General features: G+C 48.8%; 2 protein-coding genes and 1 long non-coding RNA gene across 4 annotated transcripts; 2 read left to right on the top strand and 1 right to left on the bottom strand.

The window, feature by feature from the left end:
* Window positions 1–553: 553 nt before the first annotated feature.
* hepacama (hepatic and glial cell adhesion molecule a) lies at window positions 554–5,500 on the top strand. Of its 2 annotated transcripts, XM_084674342.1 has the most exons (7): window positions 573–832; window positions 2,554–2,904; window positions 3,009–3,290; window positions 3,811–3,901; window positions 4,118–4,185; window positions 4,342–4,415; window positions 4,691–5,500. In XM_084674342.1, exons 1-7 carry the CDS (start codon window positions 724–726, stop codon window positions 5,030–5,032), a joined length of 1,317 nt encoding a protein of 438 aa, XP_084530468.1. In that variant the 5' UTR covers window positions 573–723; the 3' UTR covers window positions 5,033–5,500. The 2 variants fall into 2 exon arrangements, with proteins under 2 accessions (XP_084530469.1, XP_084530468.1); XM_084674343.1 differs by lacking the exon at window positions 3,811–3,901 and having other exon boundaries at window positions 554–832.
* Window positions 5,501–9,110: 3,610 nt separating this feature from the next.
* pde9ac (phosphodiesterase 9ac) lies at window positions 9,111–17,574 on the top strand. Its single transcript, XM_084674428.1, has 18 exons — window positions 9,111–9,179; window positions 10,817–10,887; window positions 11,116–11,193; window positions 11,286–11,329; window positions 11,428–11,482; window positions 11,761–11,831; window positions 12,118–12,205; window positions 12,409–12,490; window positions 12,613–12,687; window positions 12,784–12,870; window positions 13,151–13,255; window positions 13,552–13,634; window positions 14,338–14,494; window positions 14,768–14,881; window positions 15,021–15,125; window positions 15,334–15,462; window positions 15,573–15,668; window positions 16,730–17,574. Exons 1-18 carry the CDS (start codon window positions 9,111–9,113, stop codon window positions 16,784–16,786), a joined length of 1,566 nt encoding a protein of 521 aa, XP_084530554.1. The 3' UTR covers window positions 16,787–17,574.
* Window positions 14,331–23,639, bottom strand: LOC146257213 (uncharacterized). The gene is made up of 3 exons (XR_014729951.1): window positions 23,555–23,639; window positions 23,258–23,400; window positions 14,331–14,475 (listed from the first exon to the last, which is right to left on the bottom strand). It is a non-coding gene; the product is annotated as an uncharacterized LOC146257213 (long non-coding RNA).
* Window positions 23,640–26,020: the final 2,381 nt, after the last annotated feature.

Here is a 26,020-nt window from a genome sequence, read left to right as displayed (position 1 = left end):
AGTCTTTGGAGGGGGTCGGGGGGGTGGGGGTGGAGAGGGTGCTTAGAAGAGGCAAGGGAGGTGGTTGTTTTTTTCATTTCAGAGCTTCAAGTAGATTGTTTCCAGAGACGCTTTAGTTCAGTTGGAGTGCACCTCTGCAGGGATTCCAGGAAAGCAACTGAATCAATTTGTTTTGCCGTTTGCTATTGTTTGAATTCATTCCATGTATCTTCAATCAAACTATCTGAAGATTGATGCTTAGATAATTTGGGATATGGGTGATTTAGTCCAGAAACAGAGCAATGCATTTCAGCTGAAACAGGAAGTAAACATTAGTTAGACAGAAACAACTTGTGCTGCACTCTTAGGTCCGGAAGCTCGTGATGAGGTAGAACAGAAGTGCCCATCTACGTCTGTCACACACAGAGGCAACAAACACACACATAAAGGCAACACATACACACACACACACACAGGCAACACATACACACACAGGCAACACACACACACACACACACAGGGCTGTTGTTAGGAGGGTTGAGAGAGAGAACAGAGGAGAGCAGGGGAGGAGAGAGAGGGGCACTGAGCAGGCTGGCAGACCAGTAAAGCAGACAGTCCTCAGGCAGAACAGCCCGGAGGAGAGAGGAGGAGAGGAGCGGAGGAGAGAGAGAGAGAGAGAGAGAGACGTGTCTGGAGTAGCTAAACCATGTTTGGGCGGCGTGAGAGATACTCAGCAACCCCAAGATGAAGACTGAGGAGGAGAGCACCTCTGCAGACCCCCCCACACACAGCCCTTATCCATCTCATCTGTCTGGCCTTCGACTCCTCATTCTGATTCTGCTTCTCCCCTCAGGTAACTACTGCTCAAACTTTACAGCTCAGACACAACTTTGGACGAGAACAACACTTGAGGATTTGTTTGGTTTGTGTGTTTGCTCAGGAGACTACATTCACTTAGTGAAGTCTGTACAGTTGAGAGGTGTCTTATCATAGGCCTGCAGATGTACAGACACATTTGAAGGATGTTGTTTCATAGGATCAATAACAAAGCTGTTTCAATTCACAATGACCTTATTTGTTCTAAAGCTAAATAACTTGCAAATTAAAAATAATTTCTCCACAATACACACTTCTTGAGCACTGTGTCCGAGCTGATGTCATATTGTGAGTAAGTGATGTAGAATCCAGTACATCACAGTTGGTGTTGTTGGGCTTACTTTGTCCTGGCAGTGCCTCGCTGCTGGGTGGACGGGCTCCAAAAGGCAGCTCTATTCAGGCCTGCAGCTGGGCTGGACAGGGCCAGGCTGGGACGAGCTGTTGTCAGGCTGGGGGAAGGGAAAGGGGTTGGGCAGGGCCAGGGCCTAGGGCTGGGATTGGATTTGAGGCCAGGGCTGGGCTGGACGGTTGGGGCAGGGGCAGAAGAGGGGGATGTGTAGCTTAAGTATTATAGGTTGTCTGGAGATTTGTTGTTGTTATCTGAGGGGATAGGATGAGGCAGAGACCTTGAAGAACCTGGTTGGATCCAGCTTGTTCAAGCAGGCCTGGACGGCGGGTTGTGTTGCTGTGTGTTGGGTTGTGTCATGCTGCTGTTAACAGAATCACTAGACCCTGTGTCTTTGTCCCTGTCTGCTCAGTCACAAAGAGCATCTCTCTCTCTCTGTCTCTCTCTGTCTCTCTCCCTCTCTCTCTCCCTCTCTCTCTCTCTCTCTCTCTCTCTCTTCCTCTCTCACTCTCTTTAACACTCTCTCTCTTCCTCTCTCTCTCTGTCTCTCTCTCTCTCTCTCTCTGTCTCTCTCGCTTTCTCTCTCTCTCCTTTTCTTTTTCTGGGAGGAAACCAGTCCAACAATCCTCGTCTTTGTCCCATTGGCCCGGCAACCCCTGTCAGCCGGACAAATGGTTGCCAGGGGCAATGGGGCGATGCCGTGCAGACTCACAACAGGGAGCAGAGACAGCCCCCCATCGCGCCCCCCAAACACACACACATGCCCCCCCCAGTTACCCAACATGCCTTTCTCCAGCCATCACTTAGCCCTAAAGGCCGAGCAAAGTAACTCTCTTCCTTATATTACTCAGGGTCTCTCTCTCTCTCTCTTTCTCTCTCTGTGAAGGTAGTGGTGACATACGGCTGCTCCACTGTGAGCTGAATGACTTTGCTGGTTCCCAGGCTGGGTGGTAAAGCATGCTACGGGGGTACAGTCTAAACCTTCCCTCCATGTCTACCAGGGGGAAGACATTAGTGGAACACAAATCAACACAGTGTGACATCAGGGACACCATGACCTGAGAGGCTGTCAGAAAATGATGGATAAAACTTCCCCCATTGAAGCCATGTTGGATGTCAGTGTTTGGTGGGACTCCAAGGTGCATTATTCACTCAGAGCAGTCTATGGCTAGGGGACTGTTTGTCTGCCTGTTGGTCTGTCTGTCTGTCTGTCTGTCTGTCTGTCTGTTTGTCTGTCTGTCTGTCTGTTTTTCTGTACGTCTGTCTGTCTGTCTATACGTCTGTCTGTCCTTCTGTGCATCCATCTGACCCTGTGTCTGACTGTGTCCAACGCTGTGTCCCCCCCCCGCCAGGCAGCAGGGTGTTGGGGGTGAACGTGAGCTGCCCCAGCCCCCTGGTGCGGGGCACCCTGGGGGGGGAGGCCCTCCTGTCCGTCAGCTACACCAGCCGCAGCTCCGACTCCCCCGTCATCAAGTGGCAGCTGCGGCGGGAGCGGGAGAAGCCCGTCACCGTGGTCCAGTCCATCAGCACCAGCGTTATTGGCAACCTGCGCCCGGAGTACCGCGACCGGATCCTGATGTTCGACAACGGCTCCCTGCTGCTCCACAGCCTGCAGATGTCAGACGAGGGGGCGTATGAGGTGGAGATCTCCATCACCGACGATACCTTCACCGGGGAGAAGAACATCAATCTCACCGTCGATGGTGGGCATGCAATGATCATTTTGGCACCTGCAAGCATGGGTGTGGTGGTCGCTACGTCCAGATGGTCGTGGAGTAACACCCTCTTCTCTTCCCCCCCTCCCCAGTCCCAGTCACCAGACCCTACATCCAGATGTTGGCTTCGTCGGTCCTGGAGCTTAGCGAGCTCTTCCATCTTCATTGTTCCCATGAGAACGGCACCAAGCCCACGTACAGTTGGCAGAAGGGGGGCCAGGTTTTGGCCAATGACTCGCGGCTGCAGCTGTCACATGATCAGAAGGTGCTGACCATCTCGCGGGTGGTGATGTCGGACGATGACGTGTACAGCTGCGTCGTGGACAACCCCATCAGCAGCATGAGGAGCCTGCCTGTCAAACTCACCGTCTACAGTAGGTGGCACCAGAGTACAGACACACACACACCAGAGGGCTGGTTCATCTCACAGAGAACAGATTGGGGTTTAAATACATCACACTGCTTGATTACATTCTCTTTGTTTCCATGCTGGACTTCATCTGGGTTTGTTGGAGATACTGATCTCAGATCTTCAGATTAGACTTCCTGTCTTGGACGTAGGGAAGAGAGGGTTGTTGGGATTTAAAGAGAGGAGCCCAGTGTGTGGGAGCCTGCTGCCTGTAGCAGGGGACAGGAAGTCTTCAGAGAGGTACTGAAGGTCTTCCTGCGGGCATCACTAATCCTCCCTTCATTACTGCTCATCCATGACCATCCAGCTGCTGTTCTGACCAGCCAGTTCCAACCAACCAGCTCCCTCTCTCTCTCTCTTTCTCACTCTCTCGCCCTCTCTCTCTCTCTCTCTCTCTCTCTCTCTCTCTCTCTCTCTCTCTCTCTCTCTCTCTCTCTGTCTCTCTCTGTCTCTCTCTGTCTCTCTCTCTCTCCTCTCTCTGGCAGAGCGTAGCTCGCTGTACATCATCCTGTCCACCGGGGGCATATTCTTGCTGATCACCTTGGTGACTGTGTGTGCTTGCTGGAAGCCCTCCAAGTAAGAGCTCCATGGTCCTTGCTGCCGCACACAAACACACACACACTTTTACTCTTGGATATCTTCAGACCTCATTCCCTTCTCTGAGTGTAGGTAGACATAATGTTACTACAGTATGACTGATTTCTTTTGTAACATTTAGTAGCACGATAGCGCACGGTAACTGCTTGTTGTGTAAAATTGTGTAACACGGTGCCTCTGTTCCCCTCGTTGCAGAAAGAAGCGCCGGTCTGACGTCCAAAGATCCCCTGTCTATATGGAGCAGAGTGAGATCGGCCATGATGGTAAGATACCAGAGGAGAAGGACTCGAACACACAGCCTTCACCAACCAGCTGCGTCAGTCATAGGCTGCTGGGTCAGGCCGTATCAGAGTGTGCTTGTTCAGGAATCTAATCCTGGCTAACTGTTTTTGTGTTTTTTTGTGTTTTTTTCCTCCTAGTGGATGTGGTTCCTAAACCAATGGGTTATCCTGGGCGTAGGAGCCCTCTTGCTCTCTATGTGCTCAATGAAGACGTGAGTGACTCCTTTTAGCTACCAGGGTTGGTGTACCAGATGAAGATTAGACATTTAATCCCAGATTACTCACCGTTTTCAATGTTATATTAATACCTGGTAACGGAATCAAGGGGGACAATTGTATCAATGCCTAATCTATGTCTATTTAATATGCAAAGTAAGATAATTAATATTTTGTTTGCAGAGTTTCTCAAGTGTTTTAATTCACCTCTACTTCCTCTTTACATCTTCTTCCTGTTTTAATATACATACTTCCTGTTTCCCCTTCACAGGAACTTGATGAGAGCTGCTCGAGGAATCCTCACATCCAACCAGGGCTTAGTTACCCTACCAACTACGCCCACACACTTGAGGGCCATGCTCATTCCCTCCGCAGGTACCCTCGCAGTCCTGTCCCCTCCCCCCTGGCTCAACCCCATCGGCCCACCCCCCTGCGCCCCATCCTTCACCCATGTGCCCCACCCTCTGCACCATCACCACTCGCCACTGGCTCTGGGAGGAGACCCCGCCCACCTGTGAGCCTTCCAACCAACCGGCAGACACCAGAGCCGGTCATAACCACGGAGACCACAGAGGCCGAGTTCCCGCCCCTCTCCACTGCCGTTCCTTCATGACCCGAGGCTGGGACTGGAGGGCCTGAATGTCTGAGTAACCACCTAGCAGTGATCACTCCCAACACCCCTCACTATGCCGTCACTCTATATGTTTGATATTAGCTACCATGACAGGATAACATTCCTTTTTGTTTGTATGGATCTTTATGTGACAGACCGACCGACAGACAGACAGACAGACAGACAGACAGTCTAACCGACAGATAGACAGACAGACCTGACCACACAGTGTTACAATTCTGCTTATCAGAACGGATGTATTTAACTTTTTTCATTTTTGGTATTTCAAACATTATTTCAACCCTCTCTTCTTGTGTGTAAAGTACCAAGATCCAATGGTATGTAAATATGTTATTTGGGGATTTTTACACAGCAGACATTTTAACACCTCATATAAAACAGCTTCTTTATCGCACAAGATACATTTTTATAAATTTGAACTAAAATAAACAATGGATGAAGGTTCCTCATGTGTCCAGCAGATGTCGCTCTCCCTTTTCTCTGTTTACCTACGTCTGCAACCTGGTCATCAATCCATCCATATGTCCATCACATCCATACACGCATCCTTTCATCCATCCATCCAAAGGAGGTCTGGGAGTGTTGACTGTCCAGCCATGCGTGGGAGGTTAATGCATCTTCTTTCATCCTCTGACACAAAGCATGAAGGATACAGAGACACGAGGGGGACGGAGGAGAGAAAGAGAGGAAGAGAGAGAATGAGATAAAAGGAGTCTGAGGTGTCTTCAATGTCCCTGGGCTGTTCTTCAAAAAACAGAGAGAGAGAGAGAGAGAGAGAGAAAGAGAGAGAGAGAAAGCGAGAGAGAGAGAGAGAGAGAGAAAGCGAGAGAGAGAGAGAGAGAGAGAGAGAGAGAGAGAGAGAGAAAGTCACCCAGAAAAGGGACAAGAGAGATTGGCGGGGGGTAAGAAAATGACTGTGAAAGAGGGGAGAGAGTGAAAGACAAAAGCGAAAAGCGAGGCACTGTTGGAGCTCTCGTCAGTATTATCAGGCTAATGCCCAGTAAAAGAATAGCCTCCTCCAGCTGCTCATCTTTTATCATGAAAATAGATGTGATTTCATCCTGCCTGTTGCCTTACGGCTGCCTTTGTTGCCTTTGTCATGTCATCCAGCCAGAGATGACATGAGGTGGGATGATCTGCTCTGTCGAGGCAGCATGCATTACCTTCTCATTCACCTGAGGTCTATTGTCTCCTCTTAATGTTAAAGCTGGCAGAGCTCTTAAAACACACATCACTTGAGCACGCACAATCCAGGCCCACACCCACACCTAAACATGTATGCATATACACACATAGACTCACACACAAACACACACACACACCACAGACACAGACGCACAGAGATGCACCCACGTTCGCACAATACAAATGCACACAGTGTCAGCTTTATTTTGGAAACTGTCTTTGATCTTTGGTTCTATCTCTTGTGTGCTCTATTTCTCAAAGCCTGCCTCCTACGTGTAGATGGTGTCACAGAGGGAGAAATGTGTGTGTGTGGGTGTGTGTAAGTGTGTGTGCAAGTGTGTGTGTGCAAGTGTGTGTAGGTGCAAGGTAAGAAAAGATGAAGCTTTCCTCCCAGAGATTAATTAATTACCTCCGGCTGGTGTAACAGATTGAACAAAAGACAACTACAAACACAGAGAGAGAGATAGAGAGAGAGAGAGAGAGAGAGAGAGAGAGAGAGAGAGAGAGAGAGAGAGAGAGAGAGAGAGAGAGAGAGAGAGAGAGAGAGAGAGAGAGAGAGAGAGAGAGAGAGAGAGAGAGAGAGAGAAACCACACCAACAGAGCAGGGTCTCTGCTGTTTCTGTTCAAGCTGTTGATTGCCATCAGATTCACGCTGCACTGTCAGATCCAGGCTGTGGTTATAACAAACACCAGAGACAGCATCACCTTTAATAAGGCCGTATTATCTGTGCCCTGCTGACTTCACCTGGCACAGGAGGTGTTGTCCACATTACATCCATCAACCGTTTGACTCTTTGATCCACAATTCAAAAAGTTCACAATAAATCAGAGTGGTTTGTTGAGCAGTCACAGGGCTTTCTATTGAAGTCATGACTTTTGTGTTGTGATCTTCATTAGTGGCCCTGTTGTGTTTTGAAGGGTCTGAAGGTGGACTGACCTCCCTGCAGACTCCTCCTCAGCCCTCCTGACCAGGCCATCTGGCACAGACACTCTCAAGGACACACACACACTTACAGTATATAAAGGGTACACACACACACGCACGTATGCATACAGTAAACATGCAGTACACACACACAAATACACACGCATATACACACACAGACGCACTTGTGCATTTTTCCACACAAGCTCTTACACATACAGCACATGCACACACACACACTCACTCTTGACTTCAGTCATCCACCAGGCCCAGGCCTTCACCAGAGTGTAATAGACCGAGACAGTGAAACACATTACTGTAACATACAGATGTGCAGTGTCACACAGAGCTGGTACAGTACACAATGAATAACACACACTTTGATGAATCTCTCATTTAACCAGGCAGGTCAAAGACCAAAAGTGTCATTTCTGATGATGACCTGGCATAAACAGGAGGTAGTGTGAGCCGTGTATTCTTCCTGTGTGAGAGGACCTGGTCATCTGGGACATTGTGGGTCTGCTTAATCAGATGCTGACGATAAAACTAAATCCGATACTGGAGACAACTTGTACGATTGAACTCCTCTCTGTTGAAGCTCTCATGGACCTGAAAGATAGAAGCTCTCACAGGCTCTTCAAACGGTTTGAACAAGATACCTCGGCCTGTATTTACTCCCTCTAGTTACCCCTGGCAACCAATCAGAGTACCAATTATGTACAAGAGGACTGCAAAAACCCCCGGTGCCCCTACCTCTCTCTATCTCCCTCTCTCTTTTGCATTCTCTTTTTCTCTCCCTCTCTGTCTCTCTCTCGTTCTCTTGCCCCTTCTAATTTTCTCTAGTACTCTCTCTCTCAATTCCCTATCCTTCCCCACCTCTTGTTTCTCTCGATTCCCCCGCTCTCCCCACCCCTTGTCTCCTCCTCCCAGGCTCCTCCTCCGCCCAGCTTCGTGGAGCAGCATAAGCAGCAGTGTCTGGGAGAGCATCATCGCCCAGTCTGAGGAGAAGCTGTCTGTTCTGCTGTTTACAACACGCTCACTCTCAGGACCACATTGACCACATTGTGAGTACAGGGGGCCAACACGGACGGCTTTGTTTGTGTTTATTTGTTTGTTTGTTTGTTTGTTTGTTTGTTTGTTTGTTGTGTGTGTTTGTGTTGTTTTTTTTCTGTTTGTGTTTGTGTTGCTGGTTTGTTGATCTGTTGTGTTTTTGAATGACTATTTGCTTGATTTTTGTTTTGTTTGCTTATTTGAATTGTTGACGGATTGATTTCAGAGTGTCGATAGTGGACATTGATCTGATTTTTATTCAGTGTTGAGAGGATGCATGCTTTGTTGTTCACTTGCGTAGTGTGTTATGGTGAGTGATTGGTTGAGTGTGTGATAATGTGGTTTAGCTTTGCTAGTTTAACATGCATTATGGAGTGTGTGGGTCAGTGCTGTTTGTATATGTGTTTTGAAGTATCTTGATTTCTAGAACAATAATGAATTAGAGGGTTAGGATCATTCTGTCAGCTACGGATGGCTTAAGATGTGGATATCCACATGAACTTCTCTGTTCAGATGTGATTGCTTCCTCCTGTCATGTGCTGGACCCTGTTAGAACAGCACTGCTGCACTTCTGTGTCTGCAGCTTCTGATCCAGGGAGGCTTCGCTGGAGGATCAGGTCCCTGTAGGATGACTGTGTGACAGTGTGTCTGTGTGTCTGTCAGGAGGTCTTCAGGAGGGAGAGAGACACAGAGAGAGGGAGAGAGAGAGAGAGAGGGAGAGAGAGAGAGAGAGAGAGAGAGAGAGAGGGAGAGAGAGAGAGGGAGAGAGAGAGAGAGAAGAGTGAAAGAGAAAGAGCAGAGAAGACAGAGGCACAGAAAGAGAGGCAGGGAAAGAGAGAGTGCGTGTGGAAGAAAGGCAGAGAAGGAAACAGAGAGAGTGGTTGTGGAAGAGTCACCATGGGGTCCAGCTCGTCCTCCTACGCACCCAAGACCATCTACCTGGATGTGGAAGGGAAGGTGCAGAAGGTGGGTCCTCTCCCCGGCCCTGTTGTTCTGTCTGTCTGTCTGTCTGTCTGTCTGTCTGTCTGTCTGTCTGTCTGTCTGTCTGGGGCTTGTGCTCTGTGTGCCCTTTCAATTAGATCATTTATTTGGACTTTTGCATCTGCTCTTTTACCTAGCGAGCCACACAGGTGGTGTGTACATACATGCATGAGTGTGTGTGTATGTGAAAATGTGTGTCTCTGTCTTGGTAGAGAGCTTCTGGATATATGACATGTGTCTTGTAAAGCAGGTTAGAGGTCAGATGAAAGGGAGGAGGAGGTGGGAGGAGAAGGGGGTCGGGGGAGGAGAAGGAGGTCAGTGGAGGAGAAGGAGGAGGGAGGAGACGGAGGGAGGTGTGGAGGAGAGGGGGGATCAGAGAAGAAATGAGGAGGTCTCCGCCAAATTATGAGCCTGCTTCTCCCACAATGGAGTGGACACCATAAAGTAATATTGTTAAGTAACAATAAAGTAACCTCCATACTTTTTGCAGAAACCTTTGAACTTTTCCAGTAAGCTCTCATCCTTCTACAACAACCAGTCAACCTTGGTGAACCATCTCCTCCTAGGTTTCTGATCAGTGCGTCTGTGTGTCAGAAACATGACTTCTGGGAGTCAGTGAGAGTTCACCCCCCCTTCCTCAAGCTAAGAGCCTTATTAAGACTTGTGCTGGATGCCCTGGGGGCTGGGGGGCTATGGGGGCAAGAGGGAGTGGGGGGGGGGGGGGGCGGGAGAGCTGCAGCAGGTGACAAAGACCCAGGATGGCCTCTTGTGTGAGGAGGGGATTATATATAGACCCTGGGGGGGAGGGGGGAGGTGGCAGGGCACAGGTGCTGCTGGCAGTACTCAGACAGCACAGCCACCTGTTGCCAGCACACTCCATACAACCCTTTGTGATTGGCCCTGTGTTTCTCACAACTCCTTGTGACTGGTCCCACAGTCTACACAAATCCTTGTGATTGGTCCCCGCTCTACACAACTTATACAACTCCTTGGGATTCGGTCACAGGCTTAAACACTTCCACACTTGGGGCTGGGGCTGGGGTCAGGCTAGGGCTGAGGGCTGGGGCTGGGGGTGAGGATGGGGCTGAGGGCTGGGGGTGAAGCTAGGGCTGAGGGCTGGAGCTGGGGGTGAGGCTGTGGCTGAGGGCTGGGGCTGGGGGTGAGGCTGGGGCTGAGGGCTGGGGCTGGGGGTGAGGCTAGGGCTGAGGTCTGGGGCTGGGGGTGAGGCTAGGGCTGAGGTCTGGGGCTGGGGGTGAGGCTACGGCTGAGGGATGAGGCTGGGGCTGAGTGTTTGTCTGAAGCACATGTTATTCAGAATACCTTCAGGTGGGATGACAGCAGGTAGCAACAGTTCATCAGGGTCTTGGAAGTTAAGGAAGTTACAAATACGCTCAAAATAACCATAGTCAAGGTGTCAGGTGTCCTTCTGAGGGTGTTATACTGTCAGAACATCACGTTTCTACCTCGCTGCCTCAGTCCTGCCTGGCTCTCTGTTTCTCTGTTTCACTGTCTACCTAACACTTACTCAGCCTGCCTGCCTGCCTGCCTGCCTGCCTGCCTGCCTGTCTGCCTGCCTGTCTGTTTCTCTGGCTGCCTGACTGTCTACTCTCTGTCTCTCTCAGGTGGTGTTCAGTCGTTACTGCAGCCCATGTGACATCAAGGAGCTGTTGTGTTCTTCCTCTAACATCCCCAGGTCAGCAATTTGTTCTTCTACACCCTCCTCTCACCTCCTCTCTCTTCTTCTACACCTCCTCTCACCTCCTCTTTCCTGTTCTCTCCTTCTCCTTTTCATTTACTCTTTCCTTCTCCTCTCAACCCCCTCACCGCACTTCCTTTTCTTCGGAACTCCTCCTCTCTCCCTCTCCATCCTTTTCTTCCAAGCTGTGATTCCAAGCTAATCTCAGCCGTCCTCCTCCTGCAGGAACACTTCCATCATGATGGTGGACCCGGAAGGGGCTCTGGTCTCCATCGACCCCACGATGCCCACCAACTCCCCCAGGTAACACCATCCCTCACTCTGGTGTCACCATCTCTTTAGAATGACACACGGTCTCTGTCCCTCTCGTCAACTTGTTTCTATCTGTCCCCCAGCTCCCTGTACAAGGTGGTTGCCATGTCCACGGGTCAGCTAGGAGGTGATGTACACACACACATGCACACAAACACACAGAGAAAGAGAGAGGGAAGGCAGGAGAAAGAGAGAGAGACTGATGTGGGTTGTTTGCCTCCACAGACAAAGAGGACATGTTCCAGAATGTGTTGTCTCAGGTGGCAGAACAGTTTAGCAGGTAAGTAACAATGGGATGTTTGTGTGTGGTGTGTGTGTGTGTTGATTCACATGCCCCGGTCACTCTGCTTGGCATCTATCCTTCCAAACTAACCTCTCTCCTCACCTTTCTTCATCTCTCTTCTCTTCTCCACCTCTCCTCTCATATTATTTCCTCTCCTTACTCCACCACTACCCTACCCTACCCTCCTCTCTCCTCCTCTCCCCTCCTCTCCTCTGTTCTCCTCTGTTCTCTCCTCCTCTCGTCTGTCCTCCTCTCCTCCTCCTACCTCCCATCAGGGCGTTCCGTATCAACGAGCTGAAGACAGAGGTGACCAACAGACTGGCCATGCTGGAGAAGAGAGTTGAGCGTAGGTGTCATGTCCTGTGCTTACACTCCTCCCAGTACACTCAGACACGCTTCTCATCTCACAGGAGTGGAGCACTTGACTCCTAACCCACCCTTGTGTGTCGCTTTGGCTAACTGATATACGCGAATGTGAATAAACGTGTTCGTATTATGACGGAGTTCCCCCCACATCACACAGTATCTCCCTTCACAATGACTGGGCAGTGAGGGACAGTGGAGAACACACAAACACCAGGACAGGATTGAGCTGTTGTTGTTGATGGCTCGCTGTTGTGTTGCTGTTCCAGTGGAGGGCCTGAAGGTGGTGGAGATCGAGAAGTGCAAGAACGACCTGAGGAAGCTGAGAGATGAGATGACGTCCAGAGGAGGGGGCAGGTGAGACTCTGGGGGTTCCAAACCTGCTCAGACCGTGCTGCCACCCTGCCTCGCCACCGGGGGTGCTAGAGCAACGCACATCTTGTTTAGGGACTAGACAGATGTATACTATGTAGCAATTGCTGTAGAATTCGTGTAAGAGAGAAGGGTGGGTGTCAGGTTGAGTTTTTAGATGAGTGTGTTGTGTTGACTGCCCCCTACAGGGTGAACTGTCCCTGTAAATACAACTTCTGTGATGACGGGAAGAAGCTGACACCCAGGAGGGATGTGCCCAGCTATCCCAAGGTGTGTGGGTGTGTGTGTACGTGTGCAGATGCGCACTTGTATATGCATGTGTGTGTCCCGCTGATGATAGTGAGATCCTGTCTCTCTGCTCCTCCCTCTCCCTAACACACACACACACACAGTATACCCTGTCCCAGGAGACCATTGAGGCCCTCAAGAAGCCCACCTTTGACGTCTGGCATTGGGAGCACAACGAGGTGGGTGGACCTCACACTAGTATGAGTCACTGAGATCTGTTTTTTCACTCTATACCCATACAGTACATGTAATTGTGTGTGTGTGTGTGTGTCCAGATGCTGAGCTGTCTGGAATACATGTACCATGATTTGGGCTTGGTGAAGGAATTCAACATGAACCCCATCACTCTCAAACGCTGGCTGGTAAAAGTATAACATTAGCGGACTCAACGCACATATGTGTGTGCGTGAGCGTGTGTGTCTGTGTTCAAGTACAGTGCACTTCTGTTTGGGTGACATGTGGGACACACTTTATTTACACAGAGCCCAGTAGGTGGTCTCCAGATGTGCAGCCTTGCCAGAACACTGTCCAGGCTCAGTTTAAGATGATTTGTTGAGGACACACAGGCTGAACCGGTTAGACTAGTCCTATGACACAGGCTGACGCCCCAGCGCACACTGCTTATCTCTCTGTCTCCCCCAGCTGGGCATCCAGGAGAACTACCGCAGCAATCCGTTCCACAACTTCCGCCACTGCTTCTGTGTCAGCCAGATGATGTACGGCATGATCAACCTGTGCAACCTGCAGGTGAGGAGGAGAGGGGGGAGGGGAGGGAGGGGGAGGGGGGAGGGGGGAGCGGAGGAGGGGAGGAGGAGGGGAGGAGAGGAGGGGAGGAGGAGAGTGGAAATGAGGAGAGGAAAGGAGAGGAGCGGAGGATGTGAAGAGAGGAAGGGGGAAGATGATGAAGGGAGATTTGACCAGGGGAGGACAGACAGCTCCAGTAGATCTGATTATGGACAGGACATGGTGTCTCTGTTTGGCACACACAGTGTTACATTGCACTGTATTACATTGTGGTGTGTGTGTGTGTGTGTGCTCCTCAGGAGAAGCTAACCCTGACAGACATAGGTATTCTCATGACAGCTGCTGTGTGTCACGACCTGGACCACCCTGGATACAACAACACGTAAGACTCACACCCTCCCCCCTCCCTCCAGGGTGGGACTCAATCCTGTCAAGCAGACTCCTCTCTTCCTCACCTCGCCTGCTCTCCGCACTACACCAGCATCGGGACGAGAGCACGCTAGCATTCTAGCACCGACCTGTTCAGTTCAGTTTAACGTCTCAGCCACTAGCTCAGGACCAAGCAAAGGAGGAGTGGAGGAAGCCACCTTAGAGATTTGAGACGCAGCCGAAGAAGTGTCTCCCTTGCAGCCTTAGCTGGCTCGGTGAGGAACTGCTGACAGACACAGGAGCGCAGATGGCCGTTGGCTCACTCTGGCATGTTCTGGAACATCCACAACACTTGGCCCCTCCGCTCTGTGGAATCAGGCCAGCGAGGCCACATCTCTCAAGGTGTTTGGGGGAAGAAACAGAGGGGGGTTTGGAACGGCACAGACAGACAGACAGACAGACAGACAGACAGACAGACAGACAGTAAGATAAATACTATTGCAAGAAAACTAGAAGATTGTGCCGAGTTACTGTCAGTGCCAAGTCAGATGTGGGTGTTTCTTTCACAAATTCTTTGAAAAGAGGAAGACACACACTGAAATGCTGCCATATTCAGGTAGTGAAAGTGCTGAATGAGGTGTGTGTTTTATTGTGTGTGTCTGTGGGCACACATCTGTGCACATGTATGTATGTGTGTTTGTGTGTCACTCTACCAGGTACCAGATCAATGCGCGTACTGAGTTGGCGGTACGTTACAACGACATCTCTCCCTTGGAGAACCACCACTGTGCCGTGGCCTTCCAGATCCTCTGCCTTCCAGAATGCAACATCTTCGCCAATGTGGAAATTGAGGCCTACAAGCAAATCAGACAGGTGGGACACAGTGAGAAGCTGGCCTGTTCTAAGGTCTTGCTTTTAGAACCAGGAGTTGTTCACAAAGCCTAAACACGCTCTGTAGCATGTCCACTTCATCCCTAACATTAACCATAACCAACCCCTCTACTCTCTCCATCTTGTCCTCCTCTCCATTACTCTCCTCCTCCTCCATTCTCTCCTTCACCTCATCCACCGTGCTCCACCTTCTTTTTCTCAACCTCCTATTCCCATCCTTCCCTTCTCCTCCTTCCTGTCCTCCTCCTCCTTCAGGCTATTATTACTCTGATCCTGGCCACAGACATGGCCAGGCATGGGGAGATATTGGACTCCTTCAAGCAGAAGGTTGACAACTTTGACTTCACCAACGAGGAGCATGTCACATGCGTGAGTAACACACGTGAACACACACGTGTACACACACACACACACCTGGCTCAATATACATCTGTGCTTGACACATTGGGAAGGTGTTTAATTTAATTGACCATATTTGATGTGTGTATGTGCGTGTGTGTGTGTTCAGCTGAAAATGGTCCTGATCAAGTGCTGTGACATCTCCAACGAGGTGCGCCCCACCGAGGTAGCTGAGCCATGGGTGGACTGTCTGCTGGAGGAATACTTCATGCAGGTCAGGACTACATCACCCACAATGCAACACCAGTCTCTGTCTTCTGATTGTACTGTCTACTGTCATCCTCCATCTGTACTCATCGAATGATTGGTTGATTTATTGGTTGAAAGATTGATTGATTTATTGGTTGATTGGTTGACTGATTTGATTGATTGATTGGTTTCTTTATTGATTGATTGGTTGATTGATTGGTCCTGGTCCCTAGAGTGACAGGGAGAAGTCGGAGGGGCTGCCTGTGGCCCCGTTCATGGACAGAGACAAGGTCACCAAGCCCACTGCCCAGATCGGCTTCATCAAGTTCGTCCTTATCCCCATGTTTGAGAATGTCATGAAGGTAGAGGTCTCCATTACTTTTCTGTGTGTGTATTGACCTCCTGCTCTGCGATGTGTGTGTACTGACCTCCTGCTCCTGATGTGTGTGCGTGATGTGTGTGTGTGTCTCAGCTCTTTCCTCAGATAGAGGAGATCATGGTGCAGCCTCTCAGAGACTCTCGTGACCACTATGAGGAGCTGAAGCAGATTGATGATGCCATGACTGAGGTAGATCCTCTTATCTGTCTGTCTGTCTGTCTGTCTATCTATCTGTTTGTCTGTCTGTCTGTCTGTCTGTCTGTCTGTCTACTTCTCTGCCTGTACAGTCAGATGTACCAAGCCCTTTCCGGGCAGTGAGCCACCCTGAGGTGATTGGCTAGGGTAGTTCCCAGTGTCTCCGTGGGTCCAATCACGTGTTTGGTCTTCTGGTTCCACCAGTTCTCCCTCTCAGCTCCCCCACTGAGTCTGGGCGGGGCTGCGGTTCCGCACCTGTACAACCGCTTGCTAACATAAAGGTGTGTCTTTTGTTCAACGAGGACCAGAAGAAAAAAACTGAAAAGATGTCATTAGGAGGGAAGAAGAAGTGAGCGCAGCGACTGACTCTGCGTGTGAGTAACCAGGACTGGCTGGCCTTGGTAGTGTGCTAGTTCTGAGTGCCCTCTCTCTCGCCTGCCTCCCCGCCAAGCTGTAGGGCAGTAGAGAGCTGTGTGTGAGAGCTCCAGGCTTAATGATGGCACAGTACTTTCACCACACCGGGTTAAACTATCCCCAAAGAAACCAGAAGTACCAATTTGACAATGATTAATTCGAATCTGATGACTTAAAAATATGAGTGAAATTAAATGGATTTGGGAAAAAAACATTCTTGCTAAAATGAAGAAAGAAAAAAAAGGCTCTGAGTTTTGGAGCTGTCTCTCACAGATTGTGTCAGAGACTTGATACTCTCGCCTACCTCTCTTTTGATTGGCCCCTGGGAGCGGGGGCACTCACACAATCACAGAACACTACTTAGGCACCACCTGACTCAGCCCAGGGCAGTCATCCAATCAATGTGGTGAAAATACTGTGCTGTCAAACCTCCATCGGTGCGGGCCGCAGTGGTTCTTCCTCCTCTCCATTGTATCTGCTGTGCTGTTGATGAATCATCTCTCTCCTTGGTTGGCATTTGGATGTTGAGGTTATGGGTGTTCGTAAATATTGGTGAAGGTCCCAGCTTGAGCGGGGATCATTTTTTCTAGATTTTCTAGGGGACCCAGACACATCTGACCTAGGTTCTGCTTGTGTTCTAGGGGACCCGGACATGTGTGATCCGATTTCATGGAGCCAACAACAAACCGTCTATTTGAGGATTGGTCGACAACCGTTGTCCCGACCCAGTCCCTGATTGGTGAGCTGGAGGGTGGAGGCTGGACGGAGAGGTGACTGACCGACTCATCCGACCAAACCAAACTCCTCAGACTTCCTTGAGGCGCATTGCCACGGAAACATCGGCTCGGACTTTCTACGTTCGCTGTCGTTGTTTGTTTTTCGATGCTTCAGAGACATGACGTGTTCTGGGTGGTAGAGTTTTTGGTTGAAACGTAGAAAAAGTGATGATATACAACAAGTATCTATTTCTATATTGGGGTAGTGGCACATGTAGGACCACCTTTATACAATTTTCACAAGTTTGAGACTGTTGGGTTCAGTCAAGTTATTTTGTCAACTTACAAATGAAAGCACAAAAACCAGCCCTATATCGAATTACCTCCAGCCAGCATAAACGTAGTTTACTTTGATCGTTGATCATTACATAATACAGAAACTCCAAAGATAATTTGAGTGGGCTTCGATTAAAGGGAAACATATCATGTTAGAACACTAAAGCTGTACACTAGAAAGGCCACATGTCCTGTGATGATGTAAACACAACAATACCTAGACTCCACTCCTCTGTCTTCACTAGTATCTGTAAAAAACGGAATACACATGTATGTGTGTGTGTCTGTGTGTGTGCTTCTGTGTGTGTGGTTCTGTGTGTGTGCTTCTGTGTGTGTGCTTCTGTGTGGGTGTGTGTGCGTGCAGCAGGGATTTCCTGTTTATTGTCACCAGGCGGAGGTGTTTCAGGAGCCCTGCTATAGCTGTAGGCTGGGACATACGCAGTATATGTTGAAACATGATTTGTTTGCCTGAAGTGTACCACCCAAGGTACCACTCCACTCTCTCTTTCCCCCCCTCTCTGTTTCTCCCCCTCTTCTCTCTCTCTCTCTCTCTCTCTCTCTCTCTCTCTCTCTCTCTCTCTCTCTCTCTCTCTCTCTCTATCTCTCTCTCTCTCTCTCACCCCCTCTTTCTTTCTCTGTCTCTCTCCATTCCTTTCTTTCTTTCTCAAGTATACCTTCACAGTATGGGTGGTGGTTTTTCACAGATTGATTTATGACCTCTGTGTTTATTAAGCACATTTATTGCTATCGGTTTCTCTTCTCTCTCTCTCTCTCTCTCTCTCTCTCCTTCTCTCTCATGGCTGATAGACTCAGTCAGGTACACACACACAGACCCTCACACACACACACTGCAACTCATATAGACGCCTACCCTCATAATAGGTGACACTGCGCTACAAAAAGAAAAACATGTCATCCCGGTACCTTTAATGTGATGTCTCAAGCACTGCAGCCTAATGTTCATAGTATATTATCCTAATTCATTAGAGAGGACACTTAGCCAGCAGGGGTGTCGGTCTCTGCTGATTAGCTTCATTCTAACAGATCTTAGTGTTCCACAGCTGTGTGTGTGTGTGTGTCTGTGTCTGTGTCTGTGTCTGTGTGTGAGGGAGTGGGGGGTAGACAGATGATGAGAAATGGTGTTGGATGTGTCCATTTTAGTTGACTACTTAGCAACAGGATGCATCTCAATTGGGATCCATCTCAGCTTTACATTCATGAAACACTTTCATGTTGTGGGCCTTCACAGTGTCTTTAATCCACCATGAATGCACAGTATCAACTGTGTCTGCCTCTGAACAGGATCCTCTGCTTTCGTTTGTGTTTTCCACAAGAGGATGAAAGATCTGAGGAAGCACCAAGGTTTTTTTTCACAATGTTCACTGTAAGGAAGGCCCTTTAGTTCAACTCCTCGGTTCTCTGAATGAGAGATAATTACTCAGAAACCCCTCCTGCTATTGCGTGCCAGCCTCTGTATTTACTCTCACTGGAAGGAATGCTTCAATTAGACACCACATTCACACACACACACACATACACATACACACAGTTAACACATGCAAAGGCAATGCACAGAAAACACCACTCCCCACACAAAAAAGGTTAAAAAACACACACAGGCGACGCTTGCTTGCATGCAGACAAGAACACATGAACACACACAAAAGAGTCAATGTGCTACACGTTAATACTAAAAGAAGATAGATATCACTGTCTATGACTAGTTTGTTTACTTACCTGTAGGAGTGCAACCAGAGAACGTCTTTCTGTTATGTTATTGTTTGTAATGGTTCACGGGTTTTAATTGTTTAATTATAACTATTTAAAGTATTTCACTGTGTATGTCCATTATTATAAAGACAACCCTATTTCCAAGTAAAACTATCAAATGGTTTGAAATGTTTCACTTGCATCTATTAAATTGATGCCTCATTTGGGGTCGTCCACTGCTGTACATTAACATTTCGCAGACACTCTTACCCAGAGCGATTTACAGTAAGTACAGGGACATTCACCCGAGGCAAGTAGGGTGACGTGCCTTGCCCAAGGACACAGCGTCATTTGACACGGCCGGGAATTGAACTGGCAACATGTATATTACTAGCCCGACTCCCTAACCGCTCAGCCACCTGACTCCCAGGCTGTAATTTGTAACAGAACATCAGGCAGTCAGAGTTTCCACTGTGGCCGCGTGCTAGGCCTCGTGCCCCTGAACAACAACTCAAATTCAAGTAATTGATAACTAAGCAGAAGTCTGTCATCCCAGTCATTAGCTCAGCCCTGAGCACCAGACCTGTCCTGTCTCCCTGCCAGAGCGCTTCAAAGCCCTGTGTGTTGACACAGAGATGCTGCTGTATCTCTCACAAAGACACCTTGACAGACGCGGTTAAACAATTTTCTCTGAGGTCTCACATACTGACTTTCAAAGGGATTCCAGCACACTGGATTGTACACTTGCATAGGAAGGGAGGGGGAGAGAGATGGAGGAGAGGGAGAGAGAGCAGAAAAGGGGGGAAAGAGGGGGAGATGAAGAGAGTGGGGGACATGAAGAGAGAGTAGAGAGAGCGAGGGACGGAGAGACACCAGAGAGAGAACAGATAGGGAAACAAGCCAGGAGTTTAATCCGACTAATGTCTCTCAAGTCTCTTATCATGGCTGATCTGGTAAACGCTGGTCTTTCAGCTGCGTTTGTCAGGGAAAGTGTGCAGGAGATAAAGTTGACTTGGAATGTTGATTCCGGCAGATTACATCAGCAGTCTGAGAAGAGACTTCAGGACCTGTTATGGGACTTAAGGGGCTCTTGATTTGGTTCACCTACTGCCAGGATACAGAGGGAGCTGTACCGCATATATATTTGCAAGGTGTCATATCAAACATACCCTTTTAATCCTAAAGTGTTTCACTGCTTCTGGGGATGGTTCAGTGGTAGAGCATTTGACGGCAGGTTCCAGCCCCCCCCCCCCCCTCTCTCTCTTTCTCTCTGCATCACTTTATTTTTAATAAATAACAAATTATTTATTATTATGTTCCCAGAAATAAAAAAATCTGGGAAATGAAGAATGAATCAGAGTTATCAGTGGAGCTGAAAACTGAAAATGTTGACCCTCTCATCACCCTCTCCTCTCTTCCTATCCTTCATCATCCTCCTCCCCTCCTTCTTGTCTCTTCAGCTTCTCCTCCCTGTCTCTCCAGGCCTGAATGTACCTTGGAATCTTTTTCTCAAGGTCAAGGAAAAAGCGCTGTGTTTTATATGTGTGTGTTTGTGTGTGGGGGGACTGGATTGAGCATTCTATCAGCATATCAGCAGGTCTCCCTAGGCGAACTCTGAAGCTGGAGGCCTGGGTAAAACCTAGCACACACACCTACACGCACACACATTTAAATGCACAAGCACATAAATAATACTGTGCAGTCCAGCGTCAGTCTGTTTGCTGGGATTCAGACAAAGGGATGTTTATGAGACGGCAGCAACAGTTAAATCACTGATGCTCTCGCCCTGACTCCCACAGACACAAGAATGTCCAGTTTCTCTCAGTCTCTCTTTCAATCTCATTCTCTCTCGTTCTTTCTCCCTCTCTCTATTTCACTCTCACTCTCTCTCCCTCTCTCTTTTCTGTCAACCTTCTCTCTCCTACACTCTCATTCTCTCTCTTTTAGTCCCTTCTACTCTCCCTCCCTCTCTATTTTCTACATGTCCTTTCTGACTATCTCTCTCTGAATCCATCCTGACCTTGACGTAGAAGCTCATTCCACCCTGCCAGATGATAATAGGGAGTGTGTTTTGAGAGGGTGTAGCAGACTAGACACTGTCATCAAGCATTCTGGAAAATATTTGTGGTGTTTAGGATTTACCACAGAGAGAGAGCGAGAGCGAGAGCGAGAGCGAGAGCGAGAGCGAGAGCGAGAGCGAGAGCGAGAGAGAGAGAGAGAGAGAGAGAGAGAGAGAGAGAGAGAGAGAGAGAGAGAGAGAGAGAGAGAGAGAAAGAAAGAAAGAAAGAAAGAAAGAAAGAAAGAAAGAAAGAAAGAAAGAAAGAATAAAGCAAGATGGAGAGAGAAACAAAGAAATAGAGAGAGAGTTTTCTCTTGTGTTCCATGGTTTTATTGTACTAACTACAATGCGGTGACAAGGTGTGGTTTCAAGTTTTGTTCTTCCCCTCTAGGGGTTAAAGGTCACAGACGTGGGTGACTAAGTAGATTCTGGATCCGTTCTAGAGGCCTCTGGGCCATCATGGTTTTATGGCCAAAGCACACATAAACTTACTGAACAATTATAGATTTTACTTCACAGAACGAGCAAGAGGACCTCACACACACACACACACACACAAACATAAAAGCACACACACAAACACCTGTACCACATCCTGTAGATACAAAAGCTCATAAACATGAATGTCATGTAAGGACATGACTGAGGATCCACTAAGACTTGCTGGATGTCTACATCAAATCTAGACCTATCTAATCTGGAGACATTATAATAATACATTCATGTTGAAAACACTATCATACATAGACAGAAAGTACAGAGAGGGGGATTTGAAACTGTTAAAGCATGATCTGCAGTCAAATGCTCTCACCACTGAGATATACATTTCCCTGCGTCTCTCAACCTCGCATGAATTAGTTTTGTAACCAAATGTCATACCGGTTAAGTTTGTATGAGGGGCCAGTTTGTGCCTAAGCATCATAATCTCCCTTCTGTTCTAGGATCTCCAATCTCTGTTTGAGATAACCACAGACCGCTCTTATCTCAGACATATACAGTACATTGTTTTAATGACAACATTGATAGGAGAGTTGCTCTTCCTGGGAGCTTGTCTGGGGGAGCACTCATGAAGTAGCTCTTCTGTGCATACCAGCATAGACAGGACTGTGATTTGATTGGTGAGTATTGAGTTGGGGGTCACAGACAGACTCTGCTATTGGCTGGAGCATGGTGACTAGCAGGGTTAAGACTCTGGAGGGAGATTTTGTATCTGTTGCTTTCATGTAGTCTTCTCTGAAGTTTTTCCTGTCTTTTTCGCTTCGCTTTTCTTTTTTTCTCTTCATTTCCATTTTCTTCAAATGTTCTATTCTCTCTCTTCTCCACATGCTCAATACCCACAAAACAGTCTAAAAATAGCATCACCAACAACATCACTTTTAATAATCTTTTAACAAGGTCTTAACTCAGCCAGCAACATCAACAACAACAACAGCGACAGCCTCTACTGTCATTGCTCATCTAGTTCCCTACACCAGTCCCACCCTTGTTTAATTACTTCAGGCTAAAAACAGACCCCTTTACTAGCCACCCTGCACCACAGAACAGAGGAGTCAGTGACTTGTGGTATAATCCAGATTTGTGATTAATCTAGTTGAGTTTAGAGTGCTGCCACCGTCTAGTCCCAAACTGAGAAGACGAGGGGCGGGAACCACAGAGCAGGAGAGATCAGATCTAGGAGAGAGAGGAGAACAAGGAGGAGAACAAGGAGGCTAAGAAGGAGGAGGAGGATGAGGAAAAGAAGAAGAGGAAAAGAAAGAGAAAAAGGAGCAGGAGAAGGGAGAGAAGGAGAAAGAGCGGGAGCCTCCTGGCATGTCAGGTTTGTTTACCACAGCCTATCTTGGGCGGCCATCTTGATTGTGTGTTGGCAGGCCTTCAGCTGCCGAGATGTGGCCGAGCGACCGCACGCGGGGCCACACGGCAATTACCCAGACTGCCACGCTCTTATCTGGATGAATAGCAGGCCTGTTTGAGCGACAACATGCAGATTTGTCCGTCGCTCTCTCTCACAGAGGCCCTGACACGGGAGCCCTCTCTCTTTCTACCCTTCTCTTCCTTTCTCTCACTTTCTTTCTGTCTTCCTTTATCACTTACAATCTCTCCTTCCCCCTCTCTCTCATTCCTCACTCTTCTCATCCCCCCTTACTTTTACCCTAACTCCTTCTCTTTATCTGTCTCCCGCTCTCTTTCCCTCTCTGCTGCTCTTTTCCTTTCTCCTTCTGCCCCTCCCCCCCACATCTCTCTCCCTCTCTCCTTGTTATTTTATTCTGTCTTCCCCAACATTTCTTTGTCGTTAATTAGCAAAGGAAAAGTTGTTGTTGTGGGGTAAGGGTTAGGGTTAGGTCACATACTTGGTTGTTAAGTGGGCTGGCCTTCTTCTCTCCCAATCCCACCCTCTTGCACGTGACTGGCTCATGTGACTCCTCAGGCCTCAGACCTAATCATCAGCACCTGAGATGAGTCAGCTGCAGGGGGACATGTCTGCTTCTGTCACCTGGAAGACATATGGGCATTCCATTTTCTTTATACCGTATTCAGTAGAGATCAGATATTAAGAAAACATTACCTCCTCCACAACCTCCTGACACCTCCTCCTTCATCACCTCCTCTTTAGTCACCTCCTCCTCCATCACCTCATTTCCTGTCACCTTTGCCATCATCGTGGACCTTCTTTTTTGTTCACCTTCTGCTCCTCTTCCACCTTCTCTTCCCTCTCTCATTTCTCTCCACTTCCCCCTCCTTCTCTCCCCCTAATGTCTCACCCTGCTCTCCTCCTCCTCCTCCTTTTCTTCTGCCTTCCTCCTTCTCTCCCACCAAGGTTTGAGGTGCTAGCAGCCAGGCCTGGCTGTATTAGGGAAAGATTAATGACAGGGTCCCCAGGACAATGTTGTTTAAAGTGGAGCTGTCTTTCATCGGGCCCAGGGGCGTGCCAGAAATGTCTCTCTCTTCTCAGTCTCTCTCTGTCTTCCCTTAGCCCTCTCTCCCTCCCCCTCTTTGTCTTTCTCTCTCTTTCTCTCTCTTTCTCACCCTTTTACTATTTCTCTTCCTCTCCCTCCCGCTCCCTCTCTCTCTCTCTCTCTCTCTCTCTCTCTCTCTCTCTCTCTCTCTTGGTCCTCCTCTCTCATTCCCTCCCCCTCCCTCCCTCTTTCTCCTTCCCCCTCTCTCTCTCTGTGTGGTTTAATACTCATTCCAGTTAGCGGTGAGTCCACCCCCCTGCCTCTCACCTCCCTGTGAGGGAATTTCCATGGGCTTGTGTGAGGCAGGTCTGCAGGGCTGCACAATCGCTCCCCTTCTTTTTGTTTATTCATTCTCTTTGTTCTGTTCTGTTCACTCCTCTCCTCCCCCTCCTCTCCTTATCTCTCTTTTACTCTCCTCCATGTGAGCCTGGAGTCCAGTAGGTGAGCTGTTAACCCAGAGCCACATGTGTGTAAGAAGATCCCCCCCCCCCCAGTCTGACAGGGGGACTGTCAGGGGGCTCTCCCTTGTACACACACACACACACACACACACACACTCACACACACACACACACACAGGCGCAGTGAGAGAGAAGCACTCACAGAAGACTGGAAGGCAACTTCATCTCAGCTCTAAAATGCATATTGAGAACCCGCTTCGGACAGACAGGCACACACTGACACACACACACGTCCTGTACCCACACTTTCTCTCTCTCTTCCTCTTTCATTCTCTCCCCATCAGACACACACGCTGCCCCTCTTCACATCTGTCTGGAGGAGAGATTAGCCAAAGCTCTGGTCTCCCCCACTGTTTCTCCTGTGACAGAGAGACACCACAGACACAGAGAACTACTGCACTGCAGACTGGACATCTGGATATGTAGACTACAGTTAGGTAACCTGAAAGCCTTTAGTTATACATTCTTGGTGAGACACGTGTGGGCTGAGGGTGCTGGGAGCACACTTTACAGTAAGTCACGTGACTGCTTCCAAGGAAAAACCTTTGTCGGTGACATGGAAATTTTTGTGTTGGATACAATTGGATGAACCTTCACACACTCTCATACGCATTCTCTAGCTCTGTATTGCAGTCTCTCCCTCTCTTTTTCTCTTCCTCCTCCAGTCTCTTTTTGTCATTCTCCTCCAGCCTCTCTCTCTTCCCCCCTGTCTCTCAGCTTACTTTGTCCCTCCCTATCTCTGGAGAGCCTTACTGTAAGACGAGACACCTATTCATCCATCACTGGACAGTTTGGTCAATGATTAGCTGATATCCTGACTGAATGGTCAGCAGTTAATAGTTAACCCTGAGCACCTGTGGGCCACGTGGGAGGAAGGAGGCCGTGTTCCAGTCAGGCAAACAGACTCCCTGCTGCCCTGACCTTTGGACTGTGTGGGGGGATACACGGAGAGCAAGAAAGAGGGACATGCCAAGGCTGGATGACCAGAAGGGTGTGTGTGTGTGTGTGTGTGTGTGTGTGTGTGGGGGGGGGGGGGGGGGTTAGGGTTAGGGGTAGTGAGTGTGTGTCTGTGTGTGTGTGAGAGAGAGAGAGAGAGAGATAGAGAGAGACTTCTTATTAGACAATGTGAAGTCATTGTGAAACCTATTTTGATACACATATGCACTGTACACCACATACAGTCCCAGTCCATTCCCTAGAGACCACATTGCTACTGCCATGACAGTTCATCACAGCAAAACCTCCAATGAAATGAGTGAACTCAAGGGGTTTCATCTGATGTTACACCAAATCAGTGTCTTCTGCAAGACTTTGAGTGAAATGTCAACACACACACAGCAAACACACAGGCACACACAAATACACCCACATGTTTGAAGAGGTTTGGAGCATCACAAAAGCCAGTGTTTGCTTGTCCTTCTGCTCCCCTGTGTCTGACCTGGGCCTGGGTCCCACTGAGCTGCTGTCTGGGCTGCTGGAGGACCCAGCTGACAGTGTTGACTCTGCTTTATTGGCCCTCTGTTTGGCCCCCTCTTCACCAGAGCGTGCCCCCCCTCAATGCACACACACACACACACCCAATAGCACCACCGCTTCCAGCGAGTGTGTGTGTGTGCGGGGGGGGGGGGGGGGGGGCTGATCACCCTGAGGGAACGCATAATGGTTCTGAAGTTAAGTAAAACTCTGAGACATCTTG

The sequence above is a fragment of the Hypomesus nipponensis genome, chromosome 15, assembly GCF_054491055.1.
Source record: "Hypomesus nipponensis isolate SF chromosome 15, ASM5449105v1, whole genome shotgun sequence".
Lineage (NCBI taxonomy): Eukaryota > Metazoa > Chordata > Actinopteri > Osmeriformes > Osmeridae > Hypomesus > Hypomesus nipponensis.
This window is presented reverse-complemented; position numbering and strand designations above follow the sequence as displayed.